The sequence below is a fragment of the Catharus ustulatus genome, chromosome 6 (assembly GCF_009819885.2).
Source record: "Catharus ustulatus isolate bCatUst1 chromosome 6, bCatUst1.pri.v2, whole genome shotgun sequence".
NCBI lineage: Eukaryota > Metazoa > Chordata > Aves > Passeriformes > Turdidae > Catharus > Catharus ustulatus.
The window spans coordinates 37,672,486-37,696,157 of NC_046226.1; the positions used below are offsets into that span (position 1 = coordinate 37,672,486).

General features: G+C 41.1%; 1 protein-coding gene across 1 annotated transcript in view; it reads left to right on the forward strand.

The window, feature by feature from the left end:
* The window catches only part of LOC116997696 (cytosolic phospholipase A2 epsilon-like), a 43,640-nt gene that overhangs the window by 18,875 nt on the left and 1,093 nt on the right, over nucleotides 1-23,672 (forward strand). Inside the window, exons 5-21 of the mRNA XM_033062773.1 lie at nucleotides 6,760-6,896; nucleotides 7,646-7,774; nucleotides 8,423-8,463; nucleotides 8,995-9,037; nucleotides 9,454-9,517; nucleotides 10,427-10,596; nucleotides 10,721-10,813; nucleotides 11,197-11,234; nucleotides 12,400-12,535; nucleotides 14,002-14,138; nucleotides 14,437-14,662; nucleotides 16,321-16,435; nucleotides 16,938-17,075; nucleotides 17,955-18,062; nucleotides 19,083-19,271; nucleotides 20,123-20,289; nucleotides 21,016-21,202. Coding sequence (XP_032918664.1) covers nucleotides 6,760-6,896; nucleotides 7,646-7,774; nucleotides 8,423-8,463; nucleotides 8,995-9,037; nucleotides 9,454-9,517; nucleotides 10,427-10,596; nucleotides 10,721-10,813; nucleotides 11,197-11,234; nucleotides 12,400-12,535; nucleotides 14,002-14,138; nucleotides 14,437-14,662; nucleotides 16,321-16,435; nucleotides 16,938-17,075; nucleotides 17,955-18,062; nucleotides 19,083-19,271; nucleotides 20,123-20,289; nucleotides 21,016-21,202 — 2,118 coding nt within the window. The remainder of the gene's footprint in view (nucleotides 1-6,759; nucleotides 6,897-7,645; nucleotides 7,775-8,422; nucleotides 8,464-8,994; nucleotides 9,038-9,453; nucleotides 9,518-10,426; nucleotides 10,597-10,720; nucleotides 10,814-11,196; nucleotides 11,235-12,399; nucleotides 12,536-14,001; nucleotides 14,139-14,436; nucleotides 14,663-16,320; nucleotides 16,436-16,937; nucleotides 17,076-17,954; nucleotides 18,063-19,082; nucleotides 19,272-20,122; nucleotides 20,290-21,015; nucleotides 21,203-23,672) is intronic.

Sequence of the window (23,672 nt, forward strand, 5' to 3'; positions counted from 1 at the left end):
TCCATGGGATGTGTGTTTCACAAACCTGGGATGAAATCCAAGCTTATCCTGAAATCTGATGGTACACCTTTGCCTGTAGAAAACACATGCTGATAGAGTTTGGCACGAAAAGAAAAAAATTAAACCGAAAAGAAAACATTCACTCCTCCTGCATGGGTCAATTGGCCCTTTTCATACCTCTGCTCTCACCCCACCCCTTTTGCGGTCTCCTCTATACTCCAGTGATGTTCCTCTCCAGCATCTGCTTCATGCTACATATAATTGGTTTCTGTCTTGTCTTATCTTGCAATGCAAATGCTCTTGCAGTCCTGGGCTAATTATTTTCCACTGTACTCCTAACTAACCTTTATGCCAATTAGTAATCATGGGTCAGACTCAAATGTTTCAGGCACTCCCTGATCTCACTGTGGGTGCTGGAGAGCAGGACACCAGATAAGATCACTTACACTCATCCTGCTGCCCTGCAGGGGCTGAGTGTCATCACCAGGCTCCAGTGCTCTATGCAGCTTGGCTGTGAAGGTGGTGGGGGTACTAGTAAGGAATAAATTCCATTAGTGTCTCCTGCAATGCAGCACCTGTTTTGCAGTAGTATTCCCCTCCTCAGTCCAAGACGGCATGTAACCTTCAGTATAAGAATTACTTTTTAGGTCATTGGTGTGTCCATTTGCTCCTTCTCATCTGGAAGTCAGTGCTAGTGCTTTTGCAAAAGCTCATTTCCCAACTCTATTGATGGTGGCACTTCTACAGAACTCCCCATATGTGGGAGGAATATCTGGTCAGGATGAGATGGCAGGGAAAATGGTATGTTAGCTTCTTTTCTTGCTGCTGACACCCCTTCCAGTGACTGTTTCCCAAAAGAATGGAAAAGAAGCTGGATGATGGGAGAGGAGGACCATGGAGGGGGACAGACTCTCCAACGCCTTCCAGCTGCTCTCCTTAAACAAGTGACTGATTGGGTGGGCTCACAGAGCTCCACCAAGCTCCCAGCCTGGCCCGCTGGCACTGGCACTTACTTGTTTTATGGCAGCCTCTAAACCCCACAGCTGAAGCTGACACCTTGTCCTGCTCTGTGGACAAAGAGAGGATCACTGAGGGGATCTGCCTCATCTGGCATGCCTGAAGCCCAGGCACCAAGAGAGGAGTTTTGCCCTGAGGCAACAGAAGTGGAAGCAAACCTCTTCCAGATCCTTAGACTGCACAGGTGAACAGACCTGCACTTACATCCTCTCACCAGCACTACTTAGTGCCCTGTGCAAGAGCAAAACTCTGCTGGACTCCACTGGATCTCACCTAATCCTGGGGATCTGAGGAAAGAGGTCTGTGACAGTACTGCTCTCTGAAACTGGCAGCCTACATGGTACCAGCTGCTTCACGTTCCAAGAGATGACCTTTGCTGCTGGAGTGCATGTTCGGGCTCACTAACACGGATGAGGTGAAGAGTGCTGGTGTCAGGTCTGGCTTGATGCATTTAGCCTCTGATACTGAGTGTTTGCAATGCTCTTCCTGGGCTGCAGAGGTGAATTTGAGATCTGTGTCCCAGTAAGAAATTACTTGGAGTGAGCTTCAGGTTGACAGGCACTTCTTTTCCTGGAACACAGTAACTTCTCTAAGGGAAGTCAGATCAAGGCAGGCTTGTCAGAGCTGAGGTAGGAAAGTTTAAGTCTTGGGCTGAAATGTGACTGCACTCAGGTATATTTTCTCCTATTGAAAACAGGCACATGTGCAAACTTTCTCAGCTGTGGAAAAATACCTGTTAGTTTTACTTGGGATATCAGAACAAACTCTCTTCTTCCTTGACACTTCCTTTTGTTTTCAGACCTTCCTTTGGTTTTTCACCTTTGAATGAAAAGTAATCTTGTATATTTATACAAGAGAATCTCAGAGACTCTGCTTTAAGATCTTATAAATGATTTTGTGGAAGCTTTTGTATTATCCCTTCAGAAGAAATGAGTCACTTCTGCAGCAGTACACTTGGAACCTTTGCAAATCAGAGTGATTCTCCAGAGACATTAAGGGTTATTTTTGCTACAGAAAATAAGTGTAAAAAATATTAGGGAGATTACAGCTAGCGCAGGTGATACTAATGGCCCTGTCCCAGGAAAGCAAGTGATGCCAGTGGGAGCAGGAGGGAGCGGTGACCCAGGTTATGAAACTTTGACTGCAACAGGTACTGTACCCACTGAATCTGCTCCAGGGAGAAAATCCTACTTGGCCACTTGACTTAAATGGCTGGATTGGGTGAAGGGCTCATCCACATGGGGACTCGTTCATCTCTGGTCAAAGACATCACTGATTAAGCACAGCAGATCTATGAGCTTTTGTTATTTCCACAAGCAAGCCACAGAGAGTATTGTGCTTACAAATGGGTGTTGCACTGGGATGCTGGTAGAGCTCTTAGCCGAGTTCAAATCCTCTCTCAGATAGCAGTAGTAGGTAAATCCTTAATACTGTCTGTGTTGCACTAAGCTGGTGAGGGAAAATGTTCCCAAAGATTGTGTCCAGAAATTGAGAAATGGGAGCGGTTCTCCTCCTCTTCTTAGGCGAACTGTAGTAAACCAGGATTCAAGGAGAACCTGTCTGTGCAGGTGAAGAATATTTCACTAGGAGAAAATTATTTCTTCTTTTTGGTGTTACGAAATGCAGTAACAGGACAGATGGGATTTTGTCCTTTACATTCATTGCTCTTACGAGACTAGTTTTTCTTACGTGCTTTGGTTTCCAGTGCTGTAATTTCCTCCTTACCTGTGATGGAGATGAGTGATTTTAGCATGTGATGGTTCATCTCAGGTACACCTCACAGGACTGTACTCTCACAGAGTAGCACACGTGGCTGCAGTTCTGAGCTACTGCTTTTGGTCTTGTGTTTTTAACAGATCTTTAGCTCTAAGAGTTGAGAAGCAGTCTCACCATCATCCAGATTAAATCAATTGGGAAAGGACAGCAGGGTCCTTAGTGCTGACTTTCAAAGAGGCTGTGAGTTCAGATGTCTCAGCATTCACATGAGGTGACATGGCATCAGGGAAGTTGCAAAACATGCACTGAAGTAAGGGCCTGGCATGGCATGAAGCTGCTAACAGAGCCCAGCAACTCCATTACAACTGGATCATGAAGAAAATGCAAATTGATTTTTTTTTTTTGTATTAGCTCTCAGGTACATTTTCAGTAGCTCTCTTGAACACTTTTTTCAGGGATAAGAGGAAGCAATGTAAGCTGATTAGTCATTTCAAGGGCTCCGATATAATAATGGTATCACAGTCATCATAGTATTCAGCAGACATTCAACTATCCTGTTATTTTTTATTTCTCACTGCTTGCCTCACAGTTTAGCCTCAGTTTAAATGAACTGCCACTGCTGCAGAAATATATAAGCTCAGAGTCACAGCATGGGAATAGTCTATAAAATTAAAGGAAAACACAGAAAATCACAGGAATCCTACGGAAAACAATAACCTCTCCACATTGGTAGGGACTGTAGACGAATTGTGGCAAAACCACATGTGGTCTAGTCCCCTTTCTTCACAGGAAGAGAATGTTCTTGGTCGTAGTGGTATCACCTCACCCCATCTTCAAGGTCAAATTTGCATACAGGAGTTACTAACACGGTTATGTAATTATCTGTGACCAATTAGCCTTGTTACAGCAGAATCACACAAAGTGGCTGAGGTGTGGAGGCACTTCTGGAGATTGTGTAGTCCAGACCCCAAGCAGGATTGGCTTCAGTAGCTTGTTCAGAGCCATATCCATTTGGATTTTGAACATCTCCAAGGGTAGAGACTTCACAACCTTTCTGGGCAATCTGTGACAGTGTGTGGTGGCGCTTAGTTTAGTGTCACGGTAAAAATGAAATTTTCGCTTATGTTTCAGTGGGATTCCCTGCATTTTGGATTCTGTCCATTACCTTTTACCTTTTATTGGGCTCCATGGAGAACGGTCTGACTCAGACTTCTTTATTTTCCTCTCCCCTGATCAGTATTTACACAAATCGATAAGACCCCATAAGCCTTCTCTGCCTCAGGCTGAAGAGTCTCAGCTTCTCCCAATAGAGCAGATCATCCATTCCCTCATTTTCTTTCTGGACTTTTCTGTCCAGCTCACTTTAGCACATCCTTGCCTCTCTTGTACTGGAGAACCCAGAGATGTGGCCTTGTCAGTGCTGAGCAGAGAGGAAGGACCACCTTTCCAGCTGCTGGCAACATTCCTGATACAGCTCAGGAGGCTGCTGGCCTCACTGGCCACACCTCACTGTCTTCTGTTCAACGTGGTCTCCATAACACACAGAGATGCCTCTCAGTCCATCCTGGTCAGCCCTCAGCCCATCCTGGAGCTGGGGTTTGGCTCCTCATGTCAAGAACTTCTTGAGGCTCATGCTGGCCCAGTCCTCCCACCTGCCTTTCAGGTCCTTAGGAATGTGTCACCACTCCCCACTCCCCCCACAGCCTTCTGGTGTGTCAACCACTCCCCCAGGTTTTGCTCCACCTGCAATTTGCTGCAGCTGAACTCTCTCATCACTCACATTGTTAATACAGATGTTAACCAACACTGGCCCCACTATCAGCCTCTGGGGAACACCAGCAGAGACTGGCCTCCAACTGTACTTTGTGCTGCCAATCACAATCACTTGATCCTGCTAGTTAAACCAGTTTTTAATCCACCTCACTTTCCATTTATCTGTCCTGTACTTCCTCTGCTTGACAAAAAATTGTCACTAGCTGATTTTACATAAATATTTATGAAATCAACACATGTACTGAACAGTAATTTTAGAAAGTAGCCTCATGAAGGTATTTTGCCAAAGAAAATACTCCAGAAAATCAGTAAATTCCAGATAAAATAGTAATAAAAGACATTCATAAGTGCTGCAGCTGTCCATTCATGGTTGTCTCAAAGATTTTGCATAGCCAGGTTTCTCTGTTTTATCACAAGTCTTAATTTTGCATTGCCAGATTTCTCTGTTCTATTGCAAGTCTTAATTTATACAGTGTGTGATGAAAAAATGAAATTTAAAATAAGAGCAAAGCTTTTTATTTTCTTTAAGAAAAAGGAAGAGAAAATAATGTGCCTTTGCAAGTTCAGAAAAATATAGAAATGTGTCCTTCCTTCACCCTATGGCAGCTAGAAACTAAAAGGTAGAGAAATTGTGTCTTAAATCAGTTCAGAAATGTGAATTTCTGAATTACATCCCACCTGGCAGTGGGAGATGTTGGAGTTTTGGAGATGCTGGATTCATGTTTTTGGAACACTTGAGACTGGCAGTTGTATGTGTGTTAATGAGAGGAAGGATGGTCCTGATGCCCTGGAGCCACATTTAGTTCTTAGCTATTGTACAGGCTCTGTAGATCTGAGGCAGTGATACCATTTATCAGGATGAGTACATCACAGCCCAGCAGGCTGTCAGGAAGCACACTGAGGGAAGAACTTTCAGTTATCAGATAGATCAGCAGCACAGCCCTCCCACTCGTAGTAAATTAAGTATTATACTGGTAATTGTCAAAGTCTCTTACATATTACATATACATAACATATTATCCTGTCACCTCTATTATGCTGAAATCTGAGACTCCAAAACATTGTCAGTGGAAATAATTTCAAAGACAGGCAATCTACTACCTTTCTAGAGCGAAAACTCTGGGCAGTGGCAAGAAATTCCTTCAAGGTTTGGCGTGAAGTATTACATGATGACCTCCCTAATGGACAGGTATCCTCCCATGAGGATGTCCCAGTCACAGGCTCTCTGGCTTTCAGGCAACACCTTATTTTTAGGCAAAATACCCCAAAACAACATATCCTGAACAAAGATATGGGGATGAACTCGCTTTTAACCTGGAGGAGCTGACTCCAGAGCTCTCCCATGTTTACAGATAGTAAGTGCTCTTCTCCCTGCTCATGAGGTGGCTCTCTCTGCAGACTGCCAGACTCCTCCTCTTTTCTTGCCAAAGCCTGTGTTTACAGAACAGGATGGATCAACCCTTCTAGCTGCTGCTGGAAAAGCTCCTGTCCAAGATCTGAGATTCCCTTTGGTTCAGGATCTATGGGAGATGGTAACTTAGAGCAAGTGCAACCCTTCATCCACAAGGTGCAAGTAATTTCTGCCACTTCACTTTTCCTGGGAAGAGATGTGATGTAGGAATTAGATCCCAGGTCCTTCAGGCACCAGCAAACACCAGGAAAAGGCTCCAGTTCCTACTGAGCTCCTGAAGCAGCAATTGCACTTCTGGAAAGCCTCTCCCTTTCTACCCCGCCTAGGCAGACGATGATCAAGGTCACTGGCATAATTAATTTTCTGTCATAAAGTGTTAATAACCAGGTATGTCAGACATTTGCTATCTGAATCAGACTTAAATCTGATTCTTTTAATGCTTCTCACGAAGTTAAATTGCTGCAGAGGCAATTTATGCGCAATCCCTCTCAGGGTCTGAAGTTAATGCTGTCCTGCCTCTGTCACAGTTTCACCTGCCAAATTTTGTTGATACGGAGCAACACAAGACTCCTGAATATACACACTGTTCTATTTGCTAGCTAGGATTGCATTTTTTTCTTTTAATGTATACAATTATGCATAGTTGTTTGAATACAGTGCTTATTACAAATAGTGTTGTAATGAACAAATTAATTTTATCCAGCTTGTGATGATTTCTATCTTCCTGATTTGGCCAATGTTTGTCAGAAAGAACTGGCCATCTCTCACCCATGTTGAAGCTATAGAGCACTTCAATGTCTTGTATCATGTCTGCCAGATACTTTGTGCCTGTGTTTCTACAGTAAGCCAGTCTGATTGCTATGTGAGGCTCTGGTTGCCAACAGCTTCAGATGAAATATTCCACACCAAAACTATCAAAAACTGCAGAAATCCTGTGTGGAATGAAACTTTCTACTTCCGGATACAGAGAAAAGTCAAGGTAAACAGCCCCAACCTCTCTTTTTCATCTTATTTCTATGCAGTCTTTCAGTTTAACCCACAGCCCCTAATGCCTTCTGGTGCGTTTCTGAGTTTACTTAAAATTCCACACAGAAGCTGAAGCAAAACAATTCTGGCTTTGCTGGAATCCAATTTACTCCTAACAGATTATTATTTATGTATGGGTAATGAGAGTCTGACCTTGGGGAAGGCTGATGGGTCCCATGACAGTGACAACACAGAGAAACTGAAGTGAAAATATACTGGAACAGAAAAACACACGTTTTTCTGAAAGGACATGAAGTAATGGCAGGAGATAATGGCAAATTCTAGTTTGATTAAGATCTTTACTCAGTTTGCTGCTGATGATTGAACTACATACACTCAAATAGTGTGAACAGGTGAAAGGTGATTATTGATATGAAGCAATCTCTATTACTCCTGCTGATATGAAGCAATCTAGGACTTTTGGCAATCCATATTCCTCCCTAGAGGATTGCATTTTTTATGAGATCTACTTAAAAGCATAACTGCTGACCCAAAAGAGATCTCAGTTCAGCTTTAATTGATAAGACTAAGACCTGGTTCTTTGCACTTGCTTTCTTACTCTTCCTTCTCACACTTTTTCATCAACACTTTTCTATTTCTTCTATGTAAAGCAGACACTAGGCCTGGAAGAGCTGCAGAATGTCATACTTCTTGTATATCATACCTGCTAGTGAATTGGATATTTTTCATTTCTTTTCCCAGAATGTTCTGGAAATTACTGTTTCTGATGATGACATCATTCATGATGATGACCGTGCGATTGTGCTTTTTGATGTAGCTAAAATCCCCCTTGGGGAAAGAGTTTCTACAGCATTCCCCCTAAACTCAGAGGTAAGAGCTCGGTCAGACATTTAGTACAGCTTGATGTCCATTCTCTCCCCACCGTTTAAAGAGGTGTACTCTCTCCTCTGGTTTTACCTCCAGGAGGTGGTAAAAATGTAGCAAAATTTATTAACATCCTGGAAACTGCACATCAGTGTCAAAACAGATGGCCTTCTCTAATTCCTGTTGGTTTCCTTTGGCACAGGTCATGGCCAAATTCCCAAGCCCTCAGAGTAGATGCAATTTTAGGGAAGTTTGCACTTTCCATAATCTGAGAGAAAAGAACACTTTATTTATTCCTCGCAAAGACTACAAAAACCAAAACAATGCAAGCACAGGGAAATGGCTGGTTTCCACAATATTTTCCTAAACACTAAGCCTTAGCATATCATGTTCAGCACATGGAACTGGCAGAGAAGAAAGTGTGAAACAGGTTTGTTGGCAGATTTACAAGCACCAAACACCCTTCGTTCTGCAAGCACAATTGAGAACTTTTCCTTGGGGAACAAAAAAATACCTCTGTCATTTAATGCTGATAACAGCAAGTACAAAACAGAGTATTTTTAAATGTAAAGGACACTGTGCTTGCAAAAATTAAGGTCACTTTGAAAACCTCTGCACATGCTACTTAAGATAGCTTCTTTTTTTTATTTTCAGGGGAAAGAGGAGCTGGAGGTTGAGTTTGTATTGGAGAACATGTGAGTAAAAACCCATTATTATTGGCAGGTTGGAGTTATGCATTAGTGCAGGGAAACGTTTTGTAGATCCAGTTTCACCTTAATAGCCGGAAACATGTTTTTCCAAATTTAATATGTGCATTAAAAAATGAAAGGAAAAATGCCATGATGTAGAGAGGAGTTGAGAATTTATAATTCTGTGACTTTCTCTTAAGACTTTTGTCTTACACAGTTCAGAATTGGCTGGCAAATCCCACTGCAGATTTACTAGACAGCGTTCTCTGGGAAAGTCATGGCTGAGGAGAAGGTTGCTACACAATTTGTGTCATGCCTGTACTACTAAGGCTATTGCAAGGACTTTCCAGGTGCCTTACAGCAATTTAATAATTTTTGCTGGGTCATTATGTGACATCTAGTGTCAAGGGAGAATACTTACAGAAATAATAAGAAGGAGTAAAGAAAATAATAATAATAGAGAGAATAATGTATCCTGATTAGGACAATATCCAGAACATATTGTTTATAAAACATGTATTTGTTCTTGTTTTCCAGCCAGGGTCCTTCTGAAACCATCATCACAAATGGGGCAATAGTGGTAATACAATGTTTTGTTCTTTTGTGTTCTTTCCAACATCATTCCTTACCATAGCTGACTATAACATCAGTGAAGGAAACATTGCAAATCTTTATTCTTTAGTGATGCTTTCTCTGAAGAGCTTTAAGATCTTTAAGGAGACCATCATAATCTTAGAGGAGCTTTCTGACTATAACTTTCCCTTGTTTTTTCTGCATCTATTGAAAATGACTATATATTTGGAATAGCACCATCTTCCCATGTGACAACAAATTAATTCTCACATTCACTGTGTCTGGCAAAAGTGTCCAACACAGCTGGCCCCCACATTCAAACAATGACCTTTCCTACAATGATCCTTTGAACATCTGCCAGCACTGGTGGTGAGATGGCTGGATGAGTTATCTAATTCTCTGTCCTCACCACACCCACCACAGTGTCGTGAAGAAGCCTGTTTGGAAGTTCACTTGGACAGCAGGAGGCAAAAGAAGCGTTTTTCAGGTAAGATTATTACTTCTTAAAATGAATATTGGTGATTTTACTGTCTCCAACAAGGCCTGGACATTGCATCAGCAAAATACTAAGGCTTCAATTGATCACATTTAAGGTGATTTGTACAAAATTTGCACTAGGGAATGCCACCAGTCCTGCAGCAGGTTCAGGGCTCTGACTTCATGGAGAGTCTCATCTAGAATCAGATGCTTATACAGAAGGCATCTAAAACTCAAGCTGACATTCTGCAAACCTCTGCTGCAGTACTGCAAAGCCCTGAAGAAGCTTAGGTGTTAATTCCTCAGGTGTTGTAGTCCATGGTGTTAACTTTGCTCAGGATCTCTGTCACTTTGACTTACGCATATGCACAGAAATACCTCATTTTTTGCAGGGGTTAGCCACTCAGCAGCTGGCTCCTGCCTGACCCTGGTCAAGATCCAGAATCTAGAAGTTCCTCTGCCCACATCCCCTGAGGGGCTGGATCTGGTAGGCAATCTCAGAGCATGCATAACGCACACTGGCAGGATTAGCTAAGGTATTCATGTAAATAGGGTCATCTGCTGCTCATAAGAGTCAGATCTCATTCAGTTCATTATTTGGCCTGGGATGAGGATGATTTACCATGCAAAGTTCCTGGTTGTATTCACTGTGTCGTGATGAAAATGCAACAGAAAAGCAGCAATCTAAAATTATGCCACATGTGTCACATTCCCATCTGACTTCTTGCTCAGCACAATATAATGAGAGAGTCACCGGAGATGTTTGGGGTTTGGATCACTTTTAAAAGATAACTTTCAAAATACAAAGGAGAGGAGAAGGAATTTGTTCAAAGCTACCTTTTGCTTCTTTCTTTTTCCCCCCTCTCTTTTTTTTACAATTATAAGTAACTTTGTGTATGCATTTTTCTCTTTGTTTTAGAGAATGAGCTAACATTTACAGTGAGAGGATCCTTTGAAGAAACCCAGACAGTTTCAGTGGGCTGTGACTCCCACTCCCCTCTCCCAGATCCTACTTTCTTCCACTATGCCAAATACAAGCAACCCTCCCTGGATGTTGCACTCAGAAAGAAGAGGAAGCTTCCCACCTTTGTACGTTACCCCAGAACATGGTAGACAACACAGACAGTTCTATGACCTGACATTTACGTGTGAGTAGGGAGCAAGAGCAGAACATTTCTGTTTTAACCAAAAAGCACTCCATGCTCCTTTTCAGTGTCCTTGCATGTCATGTGGACCAAGGAGGAGAAGTGTCCCCTTGACAATCCCTCTGAAATCACTCCCCTCCGAGCGGGAAGTAGTTGGTGAGGTGAGTGTCTGCTGGCCATGGGGAATCCTTTGCAAGCTTTTTGCAATTCTTTCTGATTTGCATGAAGCAGAAACCAAGGGCCACTTCTCTTTATACAGAGACAGTTGTTTTCTAACCTCCCTCCAATCTAGGGCAATGCGTATATGAAGTGAATTGTTGGGAGCAAAATGAAGTGGGAAATCTAAGGGTAAAGGGGGAAGAAGAAAAATACCTAAGCTGTTGCTCATGCTCCTTGTACTGCCCATGTACTTAACCAGGCTGGAGATTCTGAGTTTTGTAGGTGTAATGATGACCCAAATGATTTATGTCTCAGTCTGAGAGGGGGAAAGAGACTATTCTAAACAAAATACCAATATTCATAATTTTACCTTTTCAATTTTCAGCACAGAAAATTTGATTTGCTCCTTAAGGTGAAAAAATGGTAAGACATCTATGGTTTTCCCCTTGGTTCTTTGTAATTAGATAGTTGTAAATCTAGTTCCAATCCCTTTGTTAGTGCCTTTGTCCTGAATGCTGGTCCATGCTCATTTCAGACTATAAAATAAAATGCACTCAGCACATAATGAAAAGATTTTTCAGCAACAGAGCTTTTGTAATGGGACAGGGAGTTAAGAAAAGGTTTTAAAAAGAACACAACTATTTTCTATTCATACTGTGCTGCAATCTGTATTACCTGGTAAGGGCTACTGTACACACTGATGCCTCTACTATTTATTACCAAATGCAAATTCTCAATAAAAGCAACATTTAAAAACTAATTTTAAAAACCCTTTCTGTTTCCCAAAAGGTCTCTTTAACTGTTTTCTTTCACTAAAAGATCAAAATCAGAGTGCCTGGGTACTCTAATATGTGAAAAAAAACGAAATCATAAATGTACCTGCATTTATTTTTTTAATGTCACTCAAAGAGATAAATGCAAATAAACTCAACGAAGTGATTGCTTATTTCTAAACCAAGGAAACACACTGTGTGTTTTGGAATACTGTTCAGACCTTAGTAAAATTTATAAGATGGATATGTTACATTATGTACCATATTGTAACAGAAGAGAACTTCCAGAAAAGCAGGTGCATTTTCCATCATGCTGTTTATTTTCAGTAAATAAATATGCTATGAAATATGCATACAGTTTACAGCTCTCATTTAGAACCTTCTTCCTTAGAACGCCTATGCAAGATTTTCATTGCAGCTTTCAAACCACCAATGTAGTGCTTATAAACATCAAAAGAGCATCCGATCTACTTCAGTAAAATGTTTCACAGATGTCAGTGGAAGTTTGCACAACTTCTAAAAGCCACCTTTGAAACACTGCCCTCTGCAGGCTTCTGGATTTATGTCTGAAAAGGAACGGCTGTTATCTGCAGCTATATTTAATTTCAGGCATCTTTGGCAGGGAGTAAAAAAATTCCTTTCAGTTCAAAGGCAGATAGACTGTTTTTCTCCAAGAACAAACAAGAGCATTTAATATCTTCTGTCTTTTCTTTGTCTAGACCTGGTAGTGAAGGCATGTCTATTTTTGAAGTAGAGCAATTAAAATGCTGGCCTAGACTACCAATGTGATGTATGATACCTGATCCTTGTTGCAGCCAGGAAGACCTAGATGTACGCCTGGGGTATGATCTGTGTGTCCAGGAGCAGGATTTCATTCGCAAGAGGAAGAAGGTGGCTGCAGCTGCTTTGAAGGACATTCTCCATCTGGAGGAGGACTTGCAGGATGATGAGGTATCTGAGACATGATTATTCTCTGCTTTCTGCACAGATGAGTGTCAAAACATAGCATGGATGGTCACTTTTTTGAGAAACGTTGTAGTTTCCTGTACAAACTGCAGCTGAGTTCTTTTCTCAGTGGCTGACTTCTTTTCTCTGTTCTAGGAAATAAATGAGTCATACTCATCAGAAACATGAATAAAAAGCCTGTAGCCCTGAAACTAGAGAATCTAGCCTTGTGTTCAGTAGCAGTCTGCCCCATAACATACAGAAGGACTAGGTGCTCTCAGAACCAAGGCCAAAGTTTCTTTTTGGCCAGATCTGAACAGTGGATTCAGCACTTCATTCCCTCACAGTTAAAACTGGATTTTATCTTGTTTATGCTTTGTACCACAATTTAGGTTCCTGTTGTATGAGCACAGCACACTGCCAGTCTGACTTCATCTGCACAACACGTTCTTGCTCAGCAAACCGGATTGATAACAGAGGTTTTAAGGCAGGGGAAAATCAGGTTTCTTTTTTTAAAATTATGTGCCCATGACTGGAGTGTGAAGCCTAAACTCAAATGCAGACATGATAAATTTTTCTTGTTTTGACCTAAAGTGAGTTCAGCTTTTCTTGCACAGATGGGCCTTTCAGACACAAGGCTCTGCCTTTAAATGCCAGCACTAAGCCATGGGTCATTCCCTTCCTGTCTGATGTAGAGCCCATACTTCCCTGCAGAACATACAATCTCTCTATATTCTTCTGATTTGTACATGACATTCATTCATTCCAGTAGTTGTCTTTGCTGTTAAAGAAGCTAATTAATGTTTATTAATTAATTCTTTTTCTAAGACTGCCAGTCCCTGGATTTCTGTATGATCACAAAGCAAGTAATTGTAGCTCACTTCCATACCTCGTACTGTATACACATATGTGGTAGGTGGAGTGAACATGGTTTCTCTTTCCCTCCAGCAACTTTAAAAGGGAATGATGTCACCAGCCTCTGGTTTCAAGGGTCCTGAACTGGCCTGTGCTCTTAAATCCATCAGTCATGACATTTCTAGTATGGCCTGTGGAATGACTGTACAGTAGTTTCAGCAAACTTCAGTAAAAGAGACGTTATTACTGCTCACATGGAAACTGTGAGACAGCACTGATATTTTCTGGTCTATTGTATCTGATAATAATCTCATTCAGATGAAAGAAGATATCATTTCCTCTAATTTTTTGCTACTCTACGTTAATGGTTTTCAAACAGAGCACTGAAAAGGTGATCATGGATTTCATGTTCTAATGCAGAGCTGTTTGACAGAGGAAAATATGAAGTATTTCTTACTCATTACATGCCCCATTATTAATTCAGGTTTTTCTTCACATTGAATTGGTGCCATATTTTTATTACTGTATGAATGCTGTAAATTTCTCCTTCTAATCGGAGATGTCTCTGTTCCTTCTCAGACCATATCACTAAATGCATGTATTTTGGGATTGAACAGGTACCTGTGGTGGCAATCATGACAACGGGAGGTGGAACCAGAGCTCTGACAGCCATGTATGCTCACCTCCTCAGTGTGCAGGAAATGAATGTCTTGGACTGTGTCTCATATATCACTGGTTTATCTGGAACAACGTGGTAAGACCAAGATAAGAACACAGGAATTCTCCATAACTGACATCAAGGAGTGATCTTGAGTTATATGATCTTGACTATCAAGAAAAGGCTTTCTTTTTCTGCTGTGCCTTTTTTTGTTCGTTGTTTCTTTCAGTGGGTATTTCCCCACATTTGCTATTAATTAAATATGTGGATAGTACCAAAACACAGTGTCTATCATATAAAGGCATAATACACAAACCTCCATAAATTCCCAAAGCTCTGCTTTGGCACTCACACTTCTCCTTGTGGGGTTTTGTTTTGTTTGGGTTTTTTTTAGGACCATGTCAAACTTGTATGAAGATCCTTACTGGTCCCAAAAGGATCTCAAGGAAACCCTCAATGATGCCCGGAAGCATGTACTTAAAAATAAGTTTGTGACTTGTTTTGCCCCTGACCGTCTGAAATACTATTTGGAAGAGTTGTACCAGAGGAAACAGGAAGGACATCAGCTGTGTTTCACAGATCTATGGGGACTCATCATTGAAACCATGTTACATGACAAGGTACAATAACAGCACCCTTCCTCTTCAGATTTGAATATCTAGTGAATACAGCAGTGAGGAAAGACAGTAAATCAAAAACTGGTTGAGATTGGAAGGGACCTCTGGAGTTCATCTTGTCCAAGCAGGGTTAGAAAGGGCCAGCTACCCTGAACTATGGGCTTTGAATAACTCCACACCTGAAGACTCCACAAATTCTCTGGGCAATACATGCCAGTGTTTGACCACCCTTATGCAAAAGAGGTGTTTTACTTGTTTGTTTGTTTATTTTTCATATAGATGCCTAAAGCATGGGCCTTGGCAGTACCATTCATTGTGTTTGTTGGTTGTGTTATACAGATCTTAACATCACACCTGGTACAGAAAGGAAGGGAATGAAAAGAAATAGCAGGAAACTTGCAGTATGAGCAACTTTTAATTAATTCTTCACTGAATCTGAAAGGGGCTTACAAGAAGGTTGGAGAGGGACTACTCACCAGGGCATGTAGTGGTAGGACAAGGGGGAAATGGCCTTAAGATGAAGGAGGGTGGGTTTGGATTAGGTATTGGGAAGAATTCTTCACTATGAGGGTAGTGAGGCACAGGAACAGGTTCCCAGAGAGGTTGTGGACCACCACCCTGGTGGTGTTTAAGACCAGGTTGGATAGGGAGCAACCTGGTCTTGTGGAAAGTGTCCCTGCCTATGCCAAAGGGATGGAACTAAGTGCCCTTAAGGGCCCTTCCAACCCCAGCCATGCTGTGATTCAGTGAATTCACGTGTCAAAATCTGAATGAAAATCCTGCTGCACTTTTAAAAGATCTGCACAATAAGGTGAGGCAAAGGAAAATCACAAGCCCAAAGACAGCATCTTCAAGCTGTTAATAAGACATCAACCTGCAAACATTTCCATCTGCGTCCAGGCTCTATTTTAATCTTCACGAATATTTCTTTCCCGCTATGTCATTTATACTTTAAAATGAGAAAATATTCCCCTGTAATACAATTAACCCCCCACACATCCACATTTCTGCTGCCTGGTTGCAGCACAGTGGTAGAGACTCCCTGGGACTGTGTTCAGCAGCGAGCTGTGGGTGTCCCCACAGCCCTGTGCCCTGACCAGCAATAGCCCAAGTGGAGCCTGGTGGCACTGCTGCCACAGCCAAATTTCCAGGGGCTGCTCTGGTGAGGGGGAGCACCAGCAGCTCTGCTTGTAGGAGCACACTCACAAACCTCAGTTCTCTTCCCAAACCATCCTGAGCTCTGCAGCAAAGGGCCAAGGCTTGCTGAGCATTAACTCTGCATGAGCCTTGTCTCTGTCACAGGTCTGAGGAAAAAATGTTTTTCTGGGCAGTCAGAGAGGGATTTGCTCTTTCATAATGAAATATGAAAAGTGCTTTTCAAACATTCCCAGACATTTTTTCTGAAATAAAAAATGTGGGTAACAGCATTTTCTCCTTATCATATTCTTTCAACATATGAATTAGGAATTACTTGTATGCTGAAGAGTTGTGGCAGGGGAGGGGCAGGGATAGGAATGACAGCACCTTTCTGAACTAAGCAGCTGGGGAGCATCCTAGTTGGAGTCATGTATGCACTGCATTGTCAGAACCCAGGTTTAGATGAAGTGGGAGGCTCTTTGTGTCACGCCGTTGTTCTCAGCTACTGTCATTCTTCAAAACAGGAGGACTGCCATAAGCTCACAGATCAGCAGCAGGCACTAAATCAGGGTCAAAACCCCCTGCCCATCTACCTCTCTCTCAACGTGAAGGATAAAATCAGCGACCAGGATTTTAGAGGTAACAGTGCTCCAGAATTGCATTTAATATTTAATTCCAACTGGGGTCAATTTAGGATTAGATAAGGATATAAATTCAATGCACAAGTACATTAATTTCACGATTATAAGGTGCGCTTCGGGTTCAGACCAAAATTTTAGTCAAAATGGTGCGGCTTATAATTGTGAAATTACTGTACTCTGAAACGCTAATCCACCTCAGAGGAGAAATTTAATAGTTAATATTTTGAAGACCTTAGTATAATTCAGTATTCAGGATCAAAAGCAGTACAATAGAAGAAATGCACTTCTGTAGAAACTGTCAAAAAGTTTATAGAGGCAGACATGTAAGAGAACAATTTGTTCTGCATGTTCACCACTGTGAAATATACAGTGAATAAATGCTTGCTTGCAAAGTGTGTTAATAAGAAACCAGTCTGCCTTAACCTGGCCAGTATCATATTTTATTAATATAATTATGCCTCTGCTGCTGTAATCAGTCTGTCATATGCCTTTTCTTTTAGAATGGGTGGAATTCACCCCTTATGAAGTAGGATTCCCAAAATATGGTGCCTTTATTCGTGCAGAAGATTTTGGCAGCGAGTTCTTCATGGGTCGCTTGATGAAGAAAGTTCCAGAATCCAGAATCTGCTTCTTGGAAGGTGATTTGTTGTTCTGAAAAAAAGTAATATATTATAATCTGCTCCTATACGAACCCCTCTTCTGAAATTAAACAGTTAGTATATTTTTATCTGCCAGATCAGTATATGGTAAAATACCAGAACTGATAACAGGTCATAATTTGCAGGATTTTTTATTTTCTGTGATCTTATTAATTTTAACAGATTTACTGATTTCATCTAAGCTTACTGACATGAGATCTTCATAATACAGATATATATATATATATGTCAGCAACAAAAGTTGTGCATCATTGCTGCTAAGTTAAATCATCAGTTTCTTCTTCAGCCTGGGTCTCTCAAAAAGCACCTTTTTGTCTACAAAGTTCCTGCCACATCTAGCCTTGATTAATTCTTAAGATAAAATTTCCATTTCAGAATGCAAATAGGTTGTAATATTTATCTTTTTTCCCCTCTTGCATAAAAAAAGTGAAAGCAGTAAGGAAATCCTCCTTCACTTTGCAAAAGCAATCTCTTGCCTCATTGTTCTTTCTGCTTCCACCAACCGCATAAAGGAAAAAGGAAGTTTAGGGGTTTCTTTTTGAGAAGTTGAAACTTTTTGCTTGTGTGGAGATTTCACTACAGCTAATGGTGAGGCGTAAGGAAGCAACTTAGAATCTCTCTGTCCCTGGCTGCAATTTCAGATAAGGACTCAGGCCTTCCCTTCTGTGTTCAGAAATGCTGTCAGGTCACCACCCCCTTTTCTACACCTTGGCACTTTCTTCTTACCCTCTCTAGAATGATGTGGTGACGTTTCTGCCCCTATACCTTGAAGTGTCCAATGACACAGTTATTTGAAAAGTTTACATCAAATTTGTTTGCACCCCATTTATTTTCTGTCAAACACATTCTATGCCACAGGGATCTGGAGCAGTGTATTTTCCTTGAATCTCATGGATGCTTGGTATATATCTGTTAATTCAGAAGACTTCTGGCACAAATGGACACGAGACAAAATTACTGACATAGGTGAGTTATTCTTATGTGATTATTTTGTTTTATTTTATCATTTTTTTCACCCTCTGTGCTGCTACTCTCTTACTGAATTTTTCAAAGCCCTTTTAGAACATCCTCTTCAGGAATTTCTGTTATCCACATGTAAACCAGAAGGAAATTCATGCCTTGTATTACATATGGCAATTATTTCAGTTGTATATGAAAACAACCCACAGGATAAAAGAGACAGTGGCCCTCTTATGAGATGTTTTCTGAGCACGAGGATAAAACTAGAGAAAAATATCCCTCTAGATGGAAGATGCCCACATAGCATTCCACAGTCTTCCAGCTCCTCTCTCTGAACCTGAAGCATCAGAGAAATAAGAGCAAACAATGTCCTTGCATCTCTGACGTCTACAAAACATTGACACAAACTTCAGTGCTATTGGCATTCATTCCAAACTAGTCATAAGGATGAGATTTGAAAACATGATACAAAATTAAGAGAGATCTGCAGGGTCAGATTTCAAGGACAAATACACAAGACAAACACATCACAAAGAAAAGGAGGAAGAGAAGTATTTCAAAAGAGCTTACTTATTTTATCTTCTAGCACTTGTAAGGGAGAAATTTCTGGTTTCAAAGCAAGGGTTTTGTATTTGCTAGTGAGGAATATTAATTATGTTTGTGGGGCTGAGAAATTGTTATTGTGTGGCTTTTTATGTGTCTGAGAGACAAAATGTGGCATGAAGTAGCAAAGGAAGACAAAGTTAAGTGCAAGATATTTAATGATAAAATCATAGCAAAGCAAAGAAAGTTTCTAGTAGGTGAGGTGGACTCTTGCAGTGCAAACAAAGCCTTTATCACTGTGAAGTGAGAAGAAGAAATGGATTTTTTAAAGCTTAGCTAAAAAACCATGAGATTTGTGAAAATCCTGGAAGTAAAAAGAGAAAGAAGTCCAAGATTTCCAAATGTGTTAAACCAAAGCATGACTGCACAGATTGACTTCAACAGTGAAACCAAATATATAAACTGTTATTCTTTCTTCTGCAGATGATGAAGCCCTATTCCCTACAAGACCAAATGAGCTGGATACTCGAGTGGTTTGTCCTCCTGACAGCTTTTCAGAAATTTTCCGGGATGTTGCAATGTTACGTCCAGCAGCCTCAGAAATCCATAATTTCCTGAAAGGCTTCCAGATAAACAACAACTACCTAGAGAGCGAGTTTTCCAAGTGGAAAGGTATGGCAACAACACCCTGCTTTCAGTTATAGTTTAAACCATCCTTGCGTAAAAGAAACAATCCTTAAAAAGTTATCAACCTAACTCCTTTTTGTTTCATTCTGATCATATTTGAAGCTGTTACTGAAAGCTAGAACTAGGCAGCAGGAGAGGTTTCAAAATAAGTTCTTTAAAAAAATTCATGAAGTCTCACTACTGGGTGAGAATCCCAGTTGGTCCCCCAGCATGTCTGTGCCAGGTGCTGTGCCTGGGCACGGCACTGGTGCTGCAAACACTGTCTTTTGCCTGACCAGTGCTCAAGGGATGTGCAGGGAGCTTTGTTTCCTACTACATTTTTACTTCTAAGAAAGATATAACCTTTGTAACAGTATTCCCTGTCATCCAGGTAGGGATTTTTTTTTTGTTCTGTCTGGCACTAGATATTCCATGTAAAATTGCAGCTGTGTTCTCATAGTGAGCAAGACACCCAACATATTTAGTCTTTTTACTATGCTGAGAGAGTAAGGTGCTATTTTAATTTGTTTCATATTAACAGAAAAGAAAAAAAAAAGAAAGAAAACAACAAAAAAATACACCAACCTGATCAGAGTCACACACAGGATGAATTAAGTCTATTCTCCTGTGCCCCAAGTTAATCCCTCTTAGTCAGAAGAAACCAAAGAAATTGCAGAGCAAATAGTGAAAAGAGGAAGCCAGATGAGGAACTGAGAAATTACTGAACTGCAGCCATCAGCTATATAGGTAGGTTTAGAACCCATGAACAGCTGAAGTCCCTTTTTGTTAACAATAGACTTTCCTCAGCACTTCCCTGGCATTGGGACCTTCTCTGAAAAAATGTGTTTCTTTCCTAGACTGTGAGCTGGACTCCCAGCCCAACCACCTGACAACAGCCACAGACTACCTCATCCTGATTGATACTGCATTTGCCTTTGCTACCAGTTACCCACCCCTTATGAGACCAGAAAGGAAAGTAGATGTCATTTTGCATTTCAACTACAGCTCAGGTTCACAGACAGGGGTGAGTCTTGCACATTCCTCTTCACTGATCTCTCTGTTTCATCACTGAGCTCCCAGAATGGCTGATCCTCTACTCATAGGAACTTTTGTTTTTCCCCAATATCTGGGAAGTGTTGACAAATTAACAGTTTAACTGGGGGGGTCACATATCTTTATGGAACAGTACAAATGTTATCAGGAAGTAATAATTTAGTAAACTGTACCTGCCCATTTTTACGTGTAGCGGTTTTAGCTGATTTGAAGGCAGTCAAAGTAGAATGAATGAAGCTAATTGCCTTTACACATTGTCCAGTATTTCTCAATGTAATCATACATATTCCTATGCAAGGGAAAATGTGCCTTCAGGGCAATATAACTGCAACAATAGAAGGGTTTGATGCAGAAGACCAGATACGCAAACAAATGCAACAACAGTTTGCATTTAGGAATGTTAAATTCCTTAGGAATAAAAAGTTGTCTAAAGGCAACTTTTTCATAGCCAAATGTGAAACACAGCCAATGTAGATTTTCAAAGACAGGTGTGTGGACTCAGATCCATCTCACTTAACTCTGCCCTTCCAAGGCTTGGCTCCATAAACAACCTACACCTAAATTGGGTATGTACCATAATCTGCCAGAACCTGTCCCTTGCCCCACAAATATTTCCAGTGAAATTAGATTTTGGTCAAAGTCTTCCCCATTTGTTCTGATGTTTTCTTTTGTTTTATTTTCCTATTGTGGCAACAAGCCTCTGAAAGATGCCTCTAAATACTTTGCGAAACAGGGAATTCCTTTCCCTACAAAGGTGCCAGATGATCAGGAAACTCCACATCTGAAGGAATGCTACATTGTTGGTGACGAAGAGAGCCCAGAAACACCTATTGTGATATTTTTCCCTCTAGTAAATGACACTTTCAGGGAATACAAAGCACCTGGTAAGTTAAGTTACCCATCACATTAACAGAGCCAGTGCCACTTTCTTCCTCTTTTTTACTGGATAATACATGTTTTTCAGATCATGCTGTAATAACAGACTTGAACTCCCTTTGCTTAGATCTGAACCATATAATGAAACCTAAAATATGTGATTTTTCCCGAACAGTAGAGAAGCGTGTGGGTTTAGTCTTTAGCACATATTTTCCTCTTCAGATTTTTTGGCTTTTCATAAGCAGATTGTCGTTAATTGAGGAAAGGAATATTCTGTTTATCTGCAGTAGCAGAAATTAGCAGGGGTAATTTCCTCTCATACTTGCCATCCTCTCCTGTTTGAGAATGCTCCAAGGAGTCTAAGGATTTCATTGTTTAAAATAATTTCCAGGCTTACATTTAGGCAGATAACCTTGAAAACAAAAGCGTGAACTAGCAAAGTGATGAAAATGTAACAGTGAAACATAGTGAAGTGATGAAAATACAACACTGAGCCATTCCAACAGTGCTTGTTCACTTTGAAATTTGAAGAGTTTCAATAGCAACATTGCCACTAACTTCTAAACAGATGAATTGTATGTCCTGGTACCATATCCCACATGCCATAATATTCTCTTGCTACCAAAGCCTCAGTTACTCCTCCTGCAGATGCTAAAATTCCTAACTCAGATTGTGACTTCTCTTCAAAGCTCCACAGTATCCTTGAAAGCCAGAAGTTCTAGGTTAGTACATGGTATTTAAAAACAAAACAAATGCAGAAACTATTGTCCCGGTTGTATAAATTCTTTTTCTTTTTATATTAAGCAAGCTATAAAAATAATAGGGTACTTTTGTTTCGTCAGTTGAGTTTATTGCACATTTGAGGTGTGCAACTGGGGTTTTGAACAGTATTCAAATAGACTAAGGGTATTTATGCATGTACGCACATCATTCTACTCCAGCTCTCACCACTGAGCAGATAACAGAAAGGTTGCTTTCTGCAGTTTCCCTTTGTAGAGAGAATTAAATAAAGGCGAAAATAAGAAAGAGGTAGAAGAGCTGAGATTTAGCTCCTGTACTGCTTTTCTATACTGCACTACTCTTTTGTATTGCTCTGTGAGGCAGTTTGCTTGCCTTCTTCCCTTCAATAATTTCCAGAAATAAAGGATGCCTAGCCTAAGTCAGTTATCTACTCTCAGGTGTATCTACTATTGGGTAGATACATCTGATGATGTGCAGATGTTAAATGTCAGCATATATCATTGGGGAGTCTAAAGGGAGAGTTTCCAGGTATGAAGAAAAATTAATTTGCAGATCTGCATGGTATCTGCATATTGGATAAACTTGAGGCAAGCGTGTGCTGCCCAACCGGTTCAGCAGCTGCAAGACGAGACTAAACAGGAAGAGAAAGAAGGAGTCCTGGTCATGCCCCCTCAAGCAAAGCATCAGCTGAGCTGGCATGAAAGGGCTCTGTGCAGGCAGTGTTTTGGGAGGACTGACACCTTGCAGCTGAGACATGACCTCCACAGCAGCAGGATGGATGCTGCAGAAGGTCCTGTGAGGGTGGAAAAGGATGTCTGCCCTTTGTTAGTGACAGGCAGAGATCAGCTTAATGTAGTGCTTCAGTACCACGCCCTAGCCCAGATATAAACTGCACAGCAGGTGAAATTTTAGTACAATCATATGAACAGGCAGTTTTTTCCATGGGAGCTCACCCATCAGCTTGTTCGGAAGGGGAATTCAGAGTCTGGTCAGTAAACAAGTAAAACTGACATATTCAAACTGATTAACTTCTACACTATTAGACTATTCCACAATCAAGTAGAAAGAGAATTCTCTGTGTGAGAATTAGACTGCTTCAGTTGAGTGGTACCAGTTTTAGACTGCTTCAGCTGAGTGGTACCAGTGCCCTGTAACTCTGTCTGCAAAGCTGAGAGGAGTACATCTGTTGGACTCTGAGAGACTCTTCAAGGAAAATCAGAATGCTTTGATCAATGTTGTTAGATACATGTTGGTAGAGAAGATTCCCCAAATGCATGAGGTCCTGTCAGTGAGATGCTGACTTTTCCCAGTGCCTACCCCCTGTGATGGCTCAGGTGGTGCAGGTATCTGTGACTGTGGAGGGTGGTGGTTTGCTTCAGTAACACCCTCTTGGCAAGGTGAAGGTCTCACTGGAGGCTGGCAGAAAAATTCCTGTGTTTCTGATACTCTCTCTGACAATATTACCTACCATCTCTGGGCTGCCAATGCTCTCTTTCCCTCATGCCAGCTTTCAGAAAACCAAAGGGTCTGTGGAAATGATGAGGAAGCATAAAAGTGCACATGAACCTGAACTTTCATCTGGGAAAGAGTTAATTTTCTTCCTAGCAGCTGGTATAGTGCTTGCTTGGGATCTGGAATGAGAATTACATTGTTCTTCCTCTTCTGTCCCATTATAGTGTCTTAATCTCCACCCACGTTTTCCCACTTTGCTCTGATTCTCTCCCCATCCCAGAGGTC